A 16,106-nucleotide genomic window follows, 5' to 3' on the forward strand; every position below is an offset into this window, starting at 1 on the left:
ATTTCTTGAAAGCCCATTTTATATGGCTTGCTAAGTGTCCCTCCTTAATTGAAATAAAGACCGAAATCTAGGGGATGCATGGGAGAGGCTAGTTTGCCCTATTTTAGAAAACTGTATTAGGAATATGACAGTAGAAAGGTTGAAAGAACAGGGTCACAAAACATCTCTGGGGCACCTGGTTGGCCGGCTGGATTGGTAGAATATGTTATTCTTGATCTCGAGGTTTTAAGTTTGAGCCGCACGTTGTTGGGTATACAGGTTACTTAATAAAATCTTCCCCCAAAAAATCTCCACCATATTACAGAGAGTGTATGAGAAATGCATTCACCCATTCATCATTACCGTTCATGTACTGAGTCCCAGCTCTGCCCCTGGCGCTGTGCTAGCCTCGCTCACCGCCCCCCGGGATAGGTCGCAGGGAAGTGGATTACAGGAGTACCAGAGGACACACGGAGTTCTCGGGTGCTGCTGTGACTGAGCCTGGAGCTCTCCTGCGGAGGGCTGTAGAGATGTCGTCCCTGTGCAGTGGTGTGCGGGGGCGGGGTGAGGCCGGGGTCTCATCACCGCTGTTGTTGAGAACGGCCACTGGATGGTGACAATTCAAAGCAGATTGACTTAAACGAGTTTTACTACTTTTTTTTTTTTTTTTTAAGTCATTTTAGAGTAAGACAGCGTGGGGGTGAGGGAACAGGGGCAGGGACAGAGGATCTCAGGCAGACTCCCTGCTGAGCACAAATCCCAATATGGGATCCCACAAGCCTTTGAGATCATGACCTGAGCCAAAATCCGGTTGGGTGCTTAAACGACTGATCCACCCAAGCGCCCCGTGAGCACCCCCAGGACAGGTTGCTCCCAGGGCCCTGTGGGCATCACCCTGGTCATGCACAGCCTCTGGCCAGGGGGTTCATAAGAAGAAAGAGAAACCGGGGAAAAGGGATTATGTCCTTATTTTGTTTTTCACATCTTTTCATCTCATTCCTTCTCATGAGCATTCTTTTTGGCAGTTAGTCATTCTTATCAGCTAGTCCTGAGAGAATGCAGGAGGACAAAATAATCCCGTCTTGAGTAATGGTATGGGCTCCGAACAATGTGAAGGTACATTCTTCGCTCTTGCTCTTTTTCTCTCACTCTGTATGTAACAGTGGCAGGGTAGCATCTGGAATGGGGTTTTCAAATTTTTAAGATTTGAAAAGTAGAAAAAATTCAGAGAAGGGAGTTTTCTTTCAAATACCAAGCAAAAGGTCCATATACTTAAAAAACTTATGTATGTGATAAAAAGGTTTGTCTGTCTCCCTCTTTTTTAGCAGACCCCTGGCATACCTGGGAAAGGGCACCACAAAAGAGGGGTCCTGGAGTGTGACCATTGCCGTCCCGCTAGTGCACCCACAGAGGGAGGCCCCGTTGGGGGAAGGGATGGAGAAGGTGCAGCAGGACAGGTGTTGAACAGCCTTACAGTCTGAGCACTTCATATCTGCTGTCTGTTCACCCCCTACAGGCAGCCCTCAGGGATTGCTACCACATCTGTGGGTAAGAAAATGGACACGCAGGGAGAGGAAGTAACTTGCCAGGATCACACAGCTGCTGAGCGTGGGGTTGGCTTTGAGCCAAGGTTTACCTGACTGCAGAGGGCACATCTGTTCCCTTATATCTTTGCCTTCCTAGTAGGGCAGCTCACATTCTTGGTTTTCCTTGCAAGAAGCCTTGACAGGTATTATATGATGTTTTCTTATGTCTTAGGATATGTCTTATCAGATCTTAGAGGATGTAACATACCTTAGGTGATGTTTTCTGAGACTGGTTATACTAGAGAAAGTGGAGACTCTTATGTCTTCATAGGATTAACCAAATTTAAATCTCGGAGTTTATAGTCCTTCAGCATGGTTCTGTGGCTCCCCATCCTGTCCCCTCTCCTGCCACTCCCTCTTCTGTACACTTCAGAGAAACAGATTTCTGGTCATTCTTGTGTCATTTTGGTTACTTAGAGGTGGGCTGTCCATCACAGTCTTGGAGTGGCCTTTCCATACCGCTAACCCAGGGGGAGTTGGGTGGACCCATCACCCCTCAGCAGCCTGCCTTTGAATTTTTCATACCAGCTCAGGTGAAGTGTGTGTCTGTGCGTGTGCTCGCGTGTAAAAGCAGGCCCCAGACCGTCTCCCCTTGCCCTCCGAGCAGTCTGTCATGTTCAGTACTCATAAGATACCCTTCACACTGCTGATTTATGCTAAAAGTATCCTAATGTTTCTGACAGCTCATGTGTGACATGAATATAATCCATATTTCTTAGAGCAGCTAATCCAAGTGGCTTATTTCCCGATAATGCTGATAGGGCTATATCTCTTGATGTCACAGCCGTTGAGATTCTGATGGTAACATATTGTTTGTGGGTCACTAGTTTTGTCTAAAACAGTAGGTTGGAACAGAGTAGCAAAGGTTAATTAAGTTTGTCCATCAAGATGGGAACAGATATGGATGCCTCTAATGCTTTCAGTCCTAAAATCAAAGTTCCCAAATGTGTGATTATAGGCTCATTTTCCTCTCATTTTCAGACGTTCCCCCTCCGCACAACCCCTACCAAAAAGTTTCTTATTTGATCTTGAAGCAGGGAAAACACAGAAGAACTGGTAAAAGCCAAAGTTAGTGAGGAGGTCTTTATAATCAGACGTCTTAACTTATAGCGGGCAGGGCGGCTAAGGTTAGTGGAGAAGCTTCCAAGGCGGACTTGCTGTTTGGATCCTGCTTCTCTGTTTAATCTCTTTATGAGTGGAAGCTGGTCACTTCATCCCCCTGAGCTGTTGGTTCTTCTTATGTTAATGATTATTTCACTGTGAGGACTCCCAGAGAGTAGAGAGGACAGGTCTCTCTAGCATCTCTCAATGAATTTACTCAATTTTTCTTTCCTTTCCTCCTCTGAAAGTCCATTCGTCCTGTGGTCAAGAACCAACATTTTCTCGGGGTACCTGGGTGGCTCAGTGGGTTAAAGCCTCTGCCTTTGGCTCAGGTCATGATCCCAGGGTTCTGGGATCGAGCCCCATATCAGGCTCTCTGCTCAGCAGGGAGCCTGCTTCCTCCTCTCTCTCTCTCCGCCTGCCTCTCGGCCTACTTGCAATCTCTATCTGTCAAATAAATAAATAAAATCTTTAAAAAAAAAAAAAAAGAACCAACATTTTCTCAAAATTATTTTAAGAAAGTCGCTGTTAGGGGTGCCTGGGTGGCTCAGTGGGTTGAGGCCTCTGATTGAGGCTCAGATTGTGGTCTCAGGGTCCTGAGATCAAGCACCGAGTAGGGTTTTCTGCTCGGCGGGGAGCCTGCTTCCTCCTCCCCCCTCTCTCTGCCTGCCTCTCTGCCTACTTGTGATCTCTCTCTGTCAAATAAATAAATAAAATCTTAAAAAAAAAAAAAGAAAGAAAGAAAGTCGCTGTCGCAAGCCCCATCACCTTGCTGAAGAGGGGTAATAATGATTTCAGAGACTCACCATATTCGCCGAAACGGGGAGTCCTGTGTCGAGAGTTATCAGTCTGGTTTTTTTTTGTTTTTTTTTTTTTAAGATTTTATTCATTTATTTGACAGACAGAGATCACAAGTAGGCAGAGAGGCAGGCAGAGAGAGAGAGAGAGGAGGAAGCAGGCTCCCCGCCGAGCAGGGAGCCCGACGCGGGACTCGATCCCAGGACCCCGAGATCATGACCTGAGCTGAAGGCAGCGGCTTAACCCACTGAGCCACCCAGGCGCCCCCAGTCTGGTTCTTAAAAATGCAGACTTTCCACGCCCTTTTCCACCAGCTACTTTGCTGAAGCTGTGTTTTCTGTTAGCGTTCATGTAAATGCTTTTCTGTCTAGCTCTGGAAAACTTCAGGTGGTTTAGATTTGTGAATCAAAACAGATGGAAATACTGACCCAGGAGTTGGGTAGTCCAGCAGAGATGCGTGGCTTGGGAAGATGAGGGAGGCGCTGGGCTGGCTGTAGCCGAGACTGTGGGCAGGCAGATGAGCACCCCCAGCCCTTGAAGTGCATCTGAATCTTTCCAGGGTCCAGGAAAGGAACCATTTTATAAAATGGGTTTTTTTCTTGTGGCACCTGTTTCTTGAAAGTCCTTGCTTCCTTTTACCAGATTTATATACCAGTGACTTTCAGACATTTTAGACAGATCCAGAGTAAGAACTTAATGTTTTATATTGTGATTGAGTTCATGTTTACACAGATACACAAACACAAAATGAAACATTTCATACAACAGTTCTCCCTCATACCATAGACAATGAGAGTTCAGATTTTTCTCCTATTTTATTCTATTCAGTTTCATTTGACAGAGACAGAGACAGGGAGAGAGGGAACATAAGCAGGGGGAGTGGAAGAGGAGGAAGCAGACTCCCCACTGAGCAGGGAGCCTGATGCAGGGCTGGATCCCAGGACCCTGGGATCATGACCCGAGCTGAAGGCAGCCACTTAAGGACTGAGCCACACAGGTGCCCCTGTTTTGTTGTTGTTGTTTGTTTGTTTTGTTTTGTTTTGTTTTTATACTGATCGCAACCTGCTGAATTAGGTCACTTGCAGTCACAGTGCTGCGTTTTGGAAAATACTGTCTAAGGAGTAAACCCTGTTCTCTCAACACCACAGATGCACATGGTGAAACCAACCAAGCAGCACAAGTTAAAAATTAATTTGGGTTTTTTTTTTTTTTAAAGATTTTATTTATTTATTTGACAGAGCGAGATCACAAGCAGGCAGAGAGGCAGTCAGAGAGAGAGGAGGAAGCAGGCTCCCCGCTGAGCAGAGAGCCCGATGTGGGCCTCGATCCCAGGACCCTGAGATCATGACCTGAGCCGAAGGCAGCGGCTTAACCCACTGAGCCACCCAGGCGCCCTAATTTGGGTTTTTTAAAATGTGGAAATAATCCTATTTAATTGTTTTGTATAAGGACAAGCATAACAGACAGTGACAAATGTGCTTGTCCTGATCCCTGTAGAGTGTCCACTCCTTAAACTGTGTGTGGGAGTGGTGTGGCTCTTCATGCCCTCTCTGGGCACGAGCAGTCGAGGGAGGCTTACCGTATGTTCTCACAGTCTGTGTTGGTTCTGTATCTCCAGACGACTTGCTTCTTGTTCGGTGACGCATCTTGTGGTGCATCTTACGGCTATTTTCCCTGTGTTTTGTGTCTGTGTTGCTGTGAGTGCAGACCTGACATGGAGCTCCTTTCCTTCCATTCTCTCTGAGAAGGCGCACTCACACAGGTTTCATGTTGCATTCGCCTGTCTTGTCACAGACTTCCTGGAGCTTGGGGAATTGTGGGGTTTCAGGTGTCATAGAGTTGTCATTGCTTAACTGATTGTCCTTCCTGCTCTACTGCGTGGCCGTCCTCTTCCTCCTGTTTTTTCTCCCACCTCCTCTCTGAGGAGCCTCCCTTCTGGTTTTGGGCACATAGCTCTTAGCTTCTTCAGCTGACCCTCCGAGCCAGCCCCTTCCCCTATGGCTCACTGGACAGATCTACCCAGGCTTTGGGGAAATCTCCTGCAAGGGCCCGAGGTGGCACAAGGCCAGTCTCGATGTGCTGTCCCCTTGTCTTCCTCGCACTGAGCAGAGACGTGGAGGGCATCCCAGTAACATGAGCCCCGGAGAGAAAGCAAGGTGAACACAGCAGAGGAAGTTAAGGAAGGCTGGGTTAGAGAAAGCTGACCGCCAGAGGACCCGAGGGACAAGGAGGGAAAAGGGGAAGGACGGGCTGTGTCCCAAGAGTCAGCATTTGCCATGTTGATATTTCAGTCATCTCTGAAATGTGCACGTAACAGCCATCATTTTTAGCTTGTGTATTAAGAAGAATCCTTTCCAGATGTGACGTGTGGCATCCCAGAGGATGAATGAGGCGTGTGTTTCAGGAGGTGAATGGGCACTTGCCCTTTGGCTAAAGCACATGCGCAGGTGAGGTCTGTGGGCGAGGAGGGCTCACAGGGTGTGGTGAGGTGAGTGTGGGAGCAGGCATCCCATTCAAGGGTTTGAAAAGAAGCTTCTATTAAAGCCGAAGAAATCCTTTAATGAGGATGAAAGTCAGCCCCCAGCCTTCGCTCCTCACATCACCAGGAGACCTGGAATTCCACAGTGTGTGAAGAGCCCTGCCTTTTTTTCAGAAAAACATTTCTGTTCATAAAACCAAAGGTTCATCCCAAATGTGGCTTTTGCGCCTTAAAGAGCTATAAAGCACATGGTACTGCCAATGTTATCTTCTTACTATTCGTTTTAATATCAGGGTTTGCACTTGGGAATTTTATCTTGTACAGTTCTCCTGTACGGTTCTCCAGAAGGCTGTTTCCTTTCCTGGCCAGCCCTGCTTTGCAGCTGAGCGGGGCTCCGTGAACAGCTAGTCCGTGGTCTGGTCTTAGAGACCCCTCTCAGCCTGGATGGGGTGGGCTGTTCTCTGCAAGATCACGCTCTTCCGGCCCCGGTGCCCCCAGACAACCAGGGGATAGTATTTAGGATTTTTTTTTTTTTTTAAGGAAGTAGGGTCTTATATTTTTATGTTTTGTTGGGATTTTATTGTAACTATAAAAAAGAGTGACTAAGGTATATAAAAAGAAACCTGTGGTTCAGATTTATTGTGCTGTATGTCCTCAACAGTTTAATAAAAGAAAACCCAAAGCTCTTAGGTGTTCCTCTGGGGTTAATACTAACACCACGCACGTTCCCCACCAGCCCAGTTTCTATCTGTGGGTCACACTCTGGTTCAGAGACTTAGAGTGGGTAATAAGATTATAAAACATGTCTCTTGCTTGCCAGCTACCACATGCTAATATAATGGGATTCATAATTCACTGGATACTGGGTTTTTAGGTTTTACTTGGTTCATTTGTTTAATTTAAAGGAACAAAAAAATAAAATCTTGAGAAGAAACAAGGCTTCCCTGAATAAAGGGGAAAAAATTAGATCCTTTTAGCAGAACTGAACACTGCCACTAATTGTGTACAAGTTCTGTCCTCAGTTGGCCATTTGAGCCGGAGGTGAGGGGCTGAGCATAAGTAGGGACTAGGGGTGTTTAAAGCAAATTTTCTCAACCTTGGCACTCTTGAAATGCTGGGTTGGCTAGTTCCTGCTGTGTGGGGGCCATCCTGTGCATTGCATCCCCTCTGCTCACTAGAGGCCCACAGCACACCCTTCCCTTCCCCTCCCCTAGCTGTGACCGGCAGAAGTGTCTCCCCAAGTCACCAGATGTTCCCAGGGGACACACTGCCCCCAGTAAGTACTACTGTTTTTAAGTAAAGCAAGTTTCAAACATTTCCTTGTTTACCCATTTGTCTAATCCAAAAGCAGCCAGGACTGTGGCTTTTGTTTCTTGTTCTTTTTCGGGGGCGAGGGGGTAGGAAGGCAGTGGTTAGAAGGTAACTAGAAGGGACCTGGCGTTTGAAATCACATTTTGCCATGCCTTTTCCTAAACAAGTCACAATCTGATACTGGCTTCACATTTCAGAGACTTACATACATGCTTAGAAATGCTACGGTTGACCCTTGAAAGGAACAGGTATGAACTGCATGAGTCCACTTTTATGCGAATTTTTTTCTAGTCAGTATAACACAGTTCTGTAAATGTGCTTTCTTTTCCTTATGTTTTCTTAATAGTGTTTTATCCCCCTAACTTAGTTCATTCTAAGGATACTCTTTGTGTGTGTTAATTTTACCATGTTATCAGTAAGACTTCGGTCAACAGCAGATTACTTAATAGTTGAATTTTGGGAGTGTCAGCAGTTACATGTAGATTTTCGACTGCATGGGGAGGTCGATGCCCTCTTCTGTTGTTGAAGAGTCAGCTGTGCGTAGAACCATCCTTTGGTCCAGGTGATCACACGGATGGTTATTTGTGTTATTCTTCACGTTGAATGTGGCTGATGTGATAAATGGCTTCAGCAAATTCTTATTTTAATAACCTCAATTGGAGTCTGACCCTTCATATCTTTTTCTTTTCCTCGAAGTCTTTTGTAGCTCAGTGATCTTGGGATTTATTTGGGAAATTCAGTGTTTGAGTTCAAATCCCTCAACTCTTAGTTCTAAATAATCCTTGTTATGTGATGCTTTCTAGAAATAGCAGGAATTAAAGGGAAAAATTAACATGCATGGGTTTGAAATTGTTTATTTTTTGGTAAGCTTTAGTTTAAGGGAAAAAACTCTATAGTTTATTTGAATCTCTGCAAATACAATACAACTTGAGATTGGCAGCAGTTGACCTGTCTGTCAGACTTAACCTTTTGCATTTTTTAGTTAATACTTGGGGTTTCATACTTCTTGGGGTTGTGGGAAATATGTAAGTACATTTGGGTCACTGGCTGTCAATCTTGACATCACATTAGTATTACCTGGGGAATGGATAAAGAAGATGTAGTCCATATATACAATGGAATATTATGCAGCATCAGAAAGGATGAATGCCCACCTTTGCATCCACATGGATGGAACTGGAGGGGATTCTGCTGAGTGAAATAAGTCAGGCAGAGAAAGACAATTATCATATGGTTTCGTTCATATGTGGAACATAGAAATGGTGCTGAGGATCATAGGGAAAAGAACGGAAAACTGAATGGGAAGAAATCAGAGAGGAGGACAAACCATGAGAGACTCCAGAAAACAAACTGAGGGTTACAGAAGGGAGGGGCGGGGGGATGGGGTGACCGGGTGGTAGTTATTAGGGAGATCACCTATTGGGATGAGCACGGGATGTTACGTGCAACTAATGAATCGCTGAACTCTACAACAAATACTAATGATGTACTATATGCAGTTACCTGGGGAGCTTTGAAATAGCCCAGGGCCAGGCCACCTCCCAGACCACTGAAATCAGATACTCTAGTGGTGGAGCGCAGACCTGAGTGCTGGGTGATCTCCTCCCTTTCCTCCAGTGAGAGTGAAGGTTGTAAACCTGTGTACCTTTTTTATACATAAAGTTTTATTCGAACATAGCCATGCCCATTCATTTACCAATTGTCAAAAGACCCTCTGGCTTGCAAAGCCTAAAATATTTCCTGTTGGGCCTTTTACCAAAAACATTTGCTGATCCCTGCTCTGGACTCATAGTGAACATTTTTCAACATTTTGAAAAGAGGCTTTATACAAATTCAGAGTAAAAGAAAAAAAAAATCCAGCATTTTGCAGAGCCTGCAGGTCTCAAAACCTGTCAGTTTACTTGTACACAGAGAACATTGAAAAGCATTTTCCTTGAAGAACTGACTTGCAGATGTCAAACCAGAAGATGTAACCAGCTTAGCACCTGCTGTGGGTGTCAGGGGAAGCCTCACCATTTGTTGTGATGTTGTGTGTGTTAAAGCTGACAGTTGGCTTCTTGCTCAAAGTTCATTACGTAGACTGCAGGGGATTTCAGGGAGGTCTGTAGCGGCAGCAATGGCTCTTTCGTTTGAAGAGAGTTGGAGTTTGGTCTTAGATGGTGGCAGACTTCTGAGAAAATTCCTTTAGCTCTGAGGAATCTCATGTATAAAAGGAAAATTCATGAAAACTTAACAGTGCTATTTACAGGATTTCCATCCTCCCTCCATGCAGGTGGAAAGTTGGCAGTGATAAACAATGGATCAAAAGAGTTTTTAGAAGGTCCTTTTTGGTTGTGGGGCCCTGAAGGTGTGAAGTATGAGAGAAAGGATCATTTACTCTAGTCCCTTGTCACCAGCATGAGGTTTTTGAGCCAGAAGGATCAGCATCTCCTGTGCCAGACTGAGGCCCTACCACACACTTACTGAATCAGAATCTGCTTAGCCCCAGGCCATTTGCATACATATTAAGAGAGCCCTGGGATGCACTGGTCTAACTGATATTGGCTTCTGTGCAGTTAAGTGGTCCCTACCCTCCTCAGTGATTTCATGGCCCTTTAATGGCTCTCCTGACCTGGGGTTCTTCATTATGGGCAGGCAGGTTTTCCCTTTTGGCTGCTTCAAAGTATAGCCTGCTCAGCCTCTTACTTAATAAGGATTTATGTGATGATAGGAGATGAAAATGGTGTGATTAAACTGGAAGAGATACCAATTAATATGCTTCAGAGAAACAGAGTAGGAAGGATAAAGGGAGCTTGCCAGATAAACTTCAAATTGAGAGAAAATAATCAATTGGAATACAGTTGTCTTTGTTTTGCCAAGAAGAAGTAATCAACCCATCAGAGCATTCATTTGTGCTGGGGATCACTTGCGAGGGTTGAAAAAGTACACACAGGCCTGTAGTCATTGGAAAATTGTCCAAAATTTAATATTCGTAGATAATCTTGGGGAAGCCCAGTATGTAAAATTGCCCTGCCAGCCTCTGTCATGTTAGTATGAGTTTCTTAATCAAGTAGCATTATTGGATTGAAAAACACGATTTTGAACTTACTCTTTAATTCGCGGACAGAGTTGATTTTTCCTGAACATTCCCTTAAATTGAATTTTTAAACAAAGTTTTAATACCATTTAAATTTAATTTTTTAAATGTAGTCTAAATAGGGGCACCTGGGTGGCTCAGTAGGTTAAAGCCTCTGCCTTCGGCTCAGGTCATGATCCCAAAGTCATGGGATCCAGCCCCGAATCGGACTCTCTGCTCAGCAGGGAGCCTGCTTCCCTTCCTCTCTCTGCCTGCCTCTCTGCCTACTTATGATATCTGTCAAATAAATAAATAAAATCTTAAACAAAAATGTAGTATAAATAATTGAAGTCTAGCTGTTCTTCCTGGGAAGACAGGATCACATCTCAGTGTCTGTATCAGGGGTCATGCAAGAAATAGAACAGCTCCGCAACTTTGTGGAAGTGGGAGGGGGGGCTTCTAAGTCTTCGGGTCACATCACCTTACCTTTAAATGAGAGGTCAGGAAGCAATGGAGAGCTGCTCCATACATAAAAGCTGCCCCAGTGTCCCAAAGTCAGAGTCTCATTTGCCAGTCATGTGTCTACATGACTGCAAAGTCAGCCTTCAATGTCTCCCTGCATGTCCTGTTTGCAGAATCCACATCACCTTAGAGGGTCTGAGAAGTGGAGATCCCAGACTTGGGTTTTTTGCTATAGGGAGAGCATGGAAGGGGGTGGGAAGAGACGTTGAGGACAGTATCGAGCACATCATTGCATGAATGGCAACAGCTTACACTTAAACAAGCTTTACGTGTTGTCTTTTTTTTTTTAATGTTCTTTTTTATATGAACACAGTGAGGTAACCAAAGTGAGATGCCTGTTTTACACGTGAGGGAAAGTGAGGAAGCAAATAACTTGCTTATGGCTAAGTAACTAGACAGAGCTGCGGCAACGTGTTGGCTCCTGGGCCGTGTTGTTCCTTTTGCTGTGTCCCTTAGTGCTTGTTAACTGAGTATCACGTGACCAAATGGGGCTTCAGGAATGTTCCAGTAAGGACCCCAAGATAGAAAAGTCACCTAAAGGATGCACAGTTAGAGTTTCTAGGGTCACTGTGCTAGGGGTAGGGTACATTTTCATGGTTGAAGGTAACTTCCAACAGCAATAGTCTGTTCTCTTTGAGTCAGGCAGTTCTTGTAATCATTGTAAAATGCAACTTTGGGCTCAATGTATTCCTTTCTTTTTTCTCAAGCAGATGAAAAACTCGGAGAACCGCCACGCAGTGAGTTCCCAGTACAGGATGCATTCTTACTACCCGCCTCCCTCCTACCTGGGCCAGAGCGTGTCCCAGATTTTCACTTTCGAGGATGGCCCCTCTTACTCAGAAGCCAAAGCCAGTGGTACGTGTCTGGATGCACAGCTTGGATTGGGGTGGAGGGAGGATGAGGGGCCAATGCTGGGTCCCTGGACCACTCCGAGGTCTTGCAAGTCAGGAGCTTGTGGGAGCTTGCCTCGTGACTCCTGTGTGAGCATCCTTTACGGTATCTCGTTAGGGAATGCTTTCGCTTTAATATCACGTCTTTTCTGACTACCTGGAGTGACAAGAATAAAATGAGAGACTCCCATCAGAACCTAAAAAAATGTATTTTCTGGAGGAGCACTATGAAATACAGGTTCAGAGGAAAATGTGGCTCAAACCCTGATACTTTTAGTGAGATAAATTTCTCTGTATTGAATACTTGTACTGTATTGAAAACTTTTTTATTTCAAAATTGAAGGCATATTCATCTTTTGGGGGAGGAAATGAAATAACTTAATAAAACATTTTTGAATACAATAGATCTCGGAGTTTATGCAGTAGCAATGCAAGTAACTCTGATGTAATAGCTTTAAAATAAAAAATGACTGTTTAATGAACCAAAGCGGTTTGAAATACACAATTCCTCAACTTCAGTTTTAACCTTCTCCCAAACATTTACACCGTGGTGATGGGCAGGTCTTTTATGACTGCTGTGTTTGTAGACCCCGTTTTTAAGTTCTTTATATTTAAGCTTTATCTTTTGATCAAGGAAAGTGAGAAGATTACAGTCAAGGCTGTAAGTAAGAATCAGGGTAATAGTGTGTGACCTGCTAGTAAACCAACAGTTGGCCCTTGACCTGTGCCAAACAAGAAGAGGTTTGTTCTCTGAGTAAGTTGACACTCTACAGAGAACTTGTTTCTTTGTAAAGCAGGCGTTTAGACAATGAGAATCAAAACCATGCTTTGATTTCCAAATTCAGAATAAGAAAGTCTAAAAAAAGCTGGGCAAGTTATGCTTTATATGCCGTACTGAAATGAAATAGAGGATTTCATTAATGCAGAGCGTAGAGGACAAGGGAACGGATCCATTGGAACTGAAGCGGGGCTGAAGTACCCGTTATTGATTGCACTTTGACTTTCATTAATGACCATTTATTGTCAGGAATGGACAAGCACAGCTCTGTATGATAAATATTCATACCACAGAACATATGCCGATGTGGTCCTTCTTTCATACTCTGTTTGATTCTATGTATTTATCTGGCTTTTAAGCTCTTTAGGGACAGAGAACACATCTTAGTTACCTTTTTACCTGTTATGATGCCTTTTATTTGTTATTCATTGTTTGAGCGAATGAATGAATGAGTTGTTTTTTAAGTGAGCTTGCTACTCTGTAGAGAAACACCAGCCTAGAGGGTCAGGACCCTAACCCATTGTCTGTGGAGTTAGTGCTGATTGTAGCGATGAAGCAGTTAAGGAAACATTTGTTCATACAGAAAATTAGGAGTGAAACTTTCTTTCAGGAAGAAATTGGCTAAGCTTCTTGCTCCAGGAATAATGGAATATTTCCAGAAGCACTCACATTCTTGAGAGAAAGGTGTAAATTCAGAGCAGGGCAGTAAGATAAAAAGATAAGAGGAAATTTATTAGAGCAGAAAGGAACAGATATAAGAGGAGCAGGAGGCATTTGAATTTATGGCAGGAAAGGCTCAGAAGGAAAGAGGTTACAGTCCAGGACAGAAAGGACCGGCTGCACCAGTGCTTACCAGGAAAGACAGGGCGAATAGCAGTGGGGATTTCTTACATTTTCGCTGGTGATACGTGTGTTTGAAAGCATGAGGAGGCCTCAGGCTTACCCTCCTGGTGCCCCTCTCCCTCACTACTAGCCTCATACCTGAGGGAGTTAGCTAGGAAGAGCTGTTAATGGAACTCTATTATGTCTGCTTTCGAATTGCTATGGAAAAGGAGAATATGAATAAATAGAAAATCCAAATAGCAGCTAATTGTTTAAAGAAATGTGGCTTTATGACTTCCAAATGCATGGTGGGGCTTCTATGTTACATGGAATGTTTACAGAGCAAGTGGGAAGGGAAGAGGAAGTTGTGTTTGGGGATCAAAAGGACACCTCCGGGGTCATCTCTTGGAGCATTGGATCCTCAGTTTTTTCATTAGCATTGACACAAGTAGGCAGTTGGGGACAGCAGAGGCCCTTGTGTTGAGTGGGGCTGAGGCTGGTGGCAGGGCTCAGTGGGCAGGGAGAGGGACAGCAGTATATTCAGCTGTGACAAGGTGACAGAGGCTGGCCAATAACCAGTTGCATTTATCACTTCCATCAGGTTTGGGTTGAGATCCTTGGGTTGGTTGTGTTTTAATAAATGAATTATGATTGGAAGATCTAAGTGGGGACTTACAAGTAATTTGAAAAACAATGTTTTTCCATAGGCTTAATGTTTTCTTTAAAGTGTAAGTTTGTCCATTAAATCAGTATTTCTTCACTTTCTTTTTTTTTCCCCTTTTTTTTTTCCAATTTATTTATTTTCAGTATTCATTCTTTTTTCACCACACCCAGTGCTCCATGCAAGCCGTGCCCTCTTTCACTTTCTTTTAAGAGAAGTTTAACCTGTCTTTACCATGTAAAGAAAGGACTCTGGTTCAGAGTCTTCCTCTGCTTTTGCTGAAGATGGCAACATGCAAATAGAATGTCCTAGGGATTCCAGGGAAAGTTCCTTTTGCTGTGTCACTGCTGCTTCATGTTCTCCTTGGTAAAGAGACTAGGAGGCATTTCCTCCCCCTTCCATATCCTGAAAAGTATCAGGGGTAGATCAGAGAGACAAGGAGGCCCAGGCATGTAGCACTCCATAGAACATTGCAAGTACTGTGGCTTTTATTTCAAGTGACATCAGAAGCCATTCAGGCTTTCCAGCAAAGGGGCAGCCGGGGAGACATGTCTGTCCTGTGCATTTGGAAGCTCACTCTGGCTGCTGTGTAAGACCAGACTGTAGGAATGCAGGGTGGAGGCACGGAGTCCAGTAGAAGGCACTGAGTAATCGTTGCAAAAGGTGGCAGTGACCTAGGGAGGGTAGGAGTGTGGTGGTGCAGATAGGCGGTTTAATTCTAGATCTGCTTTGAAGGTAGAACCAACACGATTTGCTGATGGATTTGGGATGTGCCAGTAAGAGAGAGGTGAGGGGATGACTATAGTTTTTTACGTCACCAAGTAGAAAATTGGAGTTTCTGTTTATTGAGGTAAAGACCATGGGATGGGTCTGGTTTGTGGGAATTAGGAGTAGTTTGCACATGAAGTTTGAGGTGTTCGAGAGTCCTCAAGTGGATCATCAAATAGGAATGGATGTGTAAAGTCTGTTTCAAGTTAGAGAGGAGACATCCTTGCCAGAAATAAAAGCTCAAGGGTCCTGTGCATAGATGTTAGTTGAAGCCAGTCTGGTGAGAGCCCCTGGAGAGTTGAGTGTAGATGGTGGAGAATGAAGGACCGAAGATTGAACCCCAAGGCCCTCTGGGGTCTGGACTTGTGTCGTAGTTGAGGAGGACCAGCAAAGGTTAAAGTGACGAGGAGCGGCTGGCGGGGTAGAGGAGAGCTAATGGGACATGTTGTCTTGCACGCTGAGCAAAGAAAACGTTTCCGTGAACATAGCCAAAGAAGCCGATGGGTCAGGTTGAGAAGAGGGCTAGAATCAACCACCGAGTAGGTATATATGGTAGGAATGATGGAGGAGTCTGGACAGGTGGCCATTTGGGTGCGGACGGGGGAGTGAAAGCCTGACTACGTTCGGGAGTGCGCGGGAGAGAAGATAGGAGCTGGGGCACAGACACTTCTTTACGGAGTTTTGCTGTAAGGGGGAGTCATGAAATGGGGCAGCAGCTGGAGGGGAGCCAAGTTCAAGGAAGATCTTTTCCTCTTTTTCAAAGAAAGGAGATAGCACAGTAGGTTTGTATGCTGACAGGAGTGGTCCAGTAGAGGGAAGGTTTGCCCCACCGGCTGTGTGGGGTAGGGGCCACTATCGTCCGGGACACTAGTGGGGTGCTGAGTAAGCAAGACTACTCAGGGTCCAGGCAGCGGGCCGCGGCATGGGGGCGTGTGGGTGCTTCATTAGTGGTCTAAGAGGAAGTGAGTAAAGGAACTAAACATAAAGGAAAACTTACTAACAGTTTGACACCATGATTTAAGGTCTATTGAATCTAATTCGAAAATTGGGGTTTGAATATTTTTTTGTCTTTCATTTTTCTAGGAATTCACTTTTTTATCATGGTAAAATCCACCTGTCATAAGATGAACCATTAACCATTTTAAGTGTACAGTTAAGCAGCACTCGGACCTTTGCAGTGTTGGGCAACCATGACCTTTATCTAGTCCAAAGGCGTTTTCATCACCCCAAAAGGAAACTGCGTACCTAAGCAGTCACTCCCTACTCTCCTTTCCCCCAGCCCCTGACAGCCACTGATTTGCTTTCTGTCTTAATGGACTTGCCTATTGTGGATATTTTATGTGAATGGAGTCCTGT

The 16,106-nt window shown here is 44.6% G+C and overlaps 1 protein-coding gene across 1 annotated transcript in view; it reads left to right on the top strand.

Moving 5' to 3' along the window:
* Positions 1-16,106, top strand: part of DMRT1 (doublesex and mab-3 related transcription factor 1) — a 103,374-nt gene that overhangs the window by 51,934 nt on the left and 35,334 nt on the right. The window contains exon 4 of the mRNA XM_044264345.1: positions 11,542-11,686. Within this exon, the coding sequence (XP_044120280.1) occupies positions 11,542-11,686 (145 nt within the window). The remainder of the gene's footprint in view (positions 1-11,541; positions 11,687-16,106) is intronic.

Source organism: Neovison vison, chromosome 9 (assembly GCF_020171115.1).
Source record: "Neovison vison isolate M4711 chromosome 9, ASM_NN_V1, whole genome shotgun sequence".
Lineage (NCBI taxonomy): Eukaryota > Metazoa > Chordata > Mammalia > Carnivora > Mustelidae > Neogale > Neogale vison.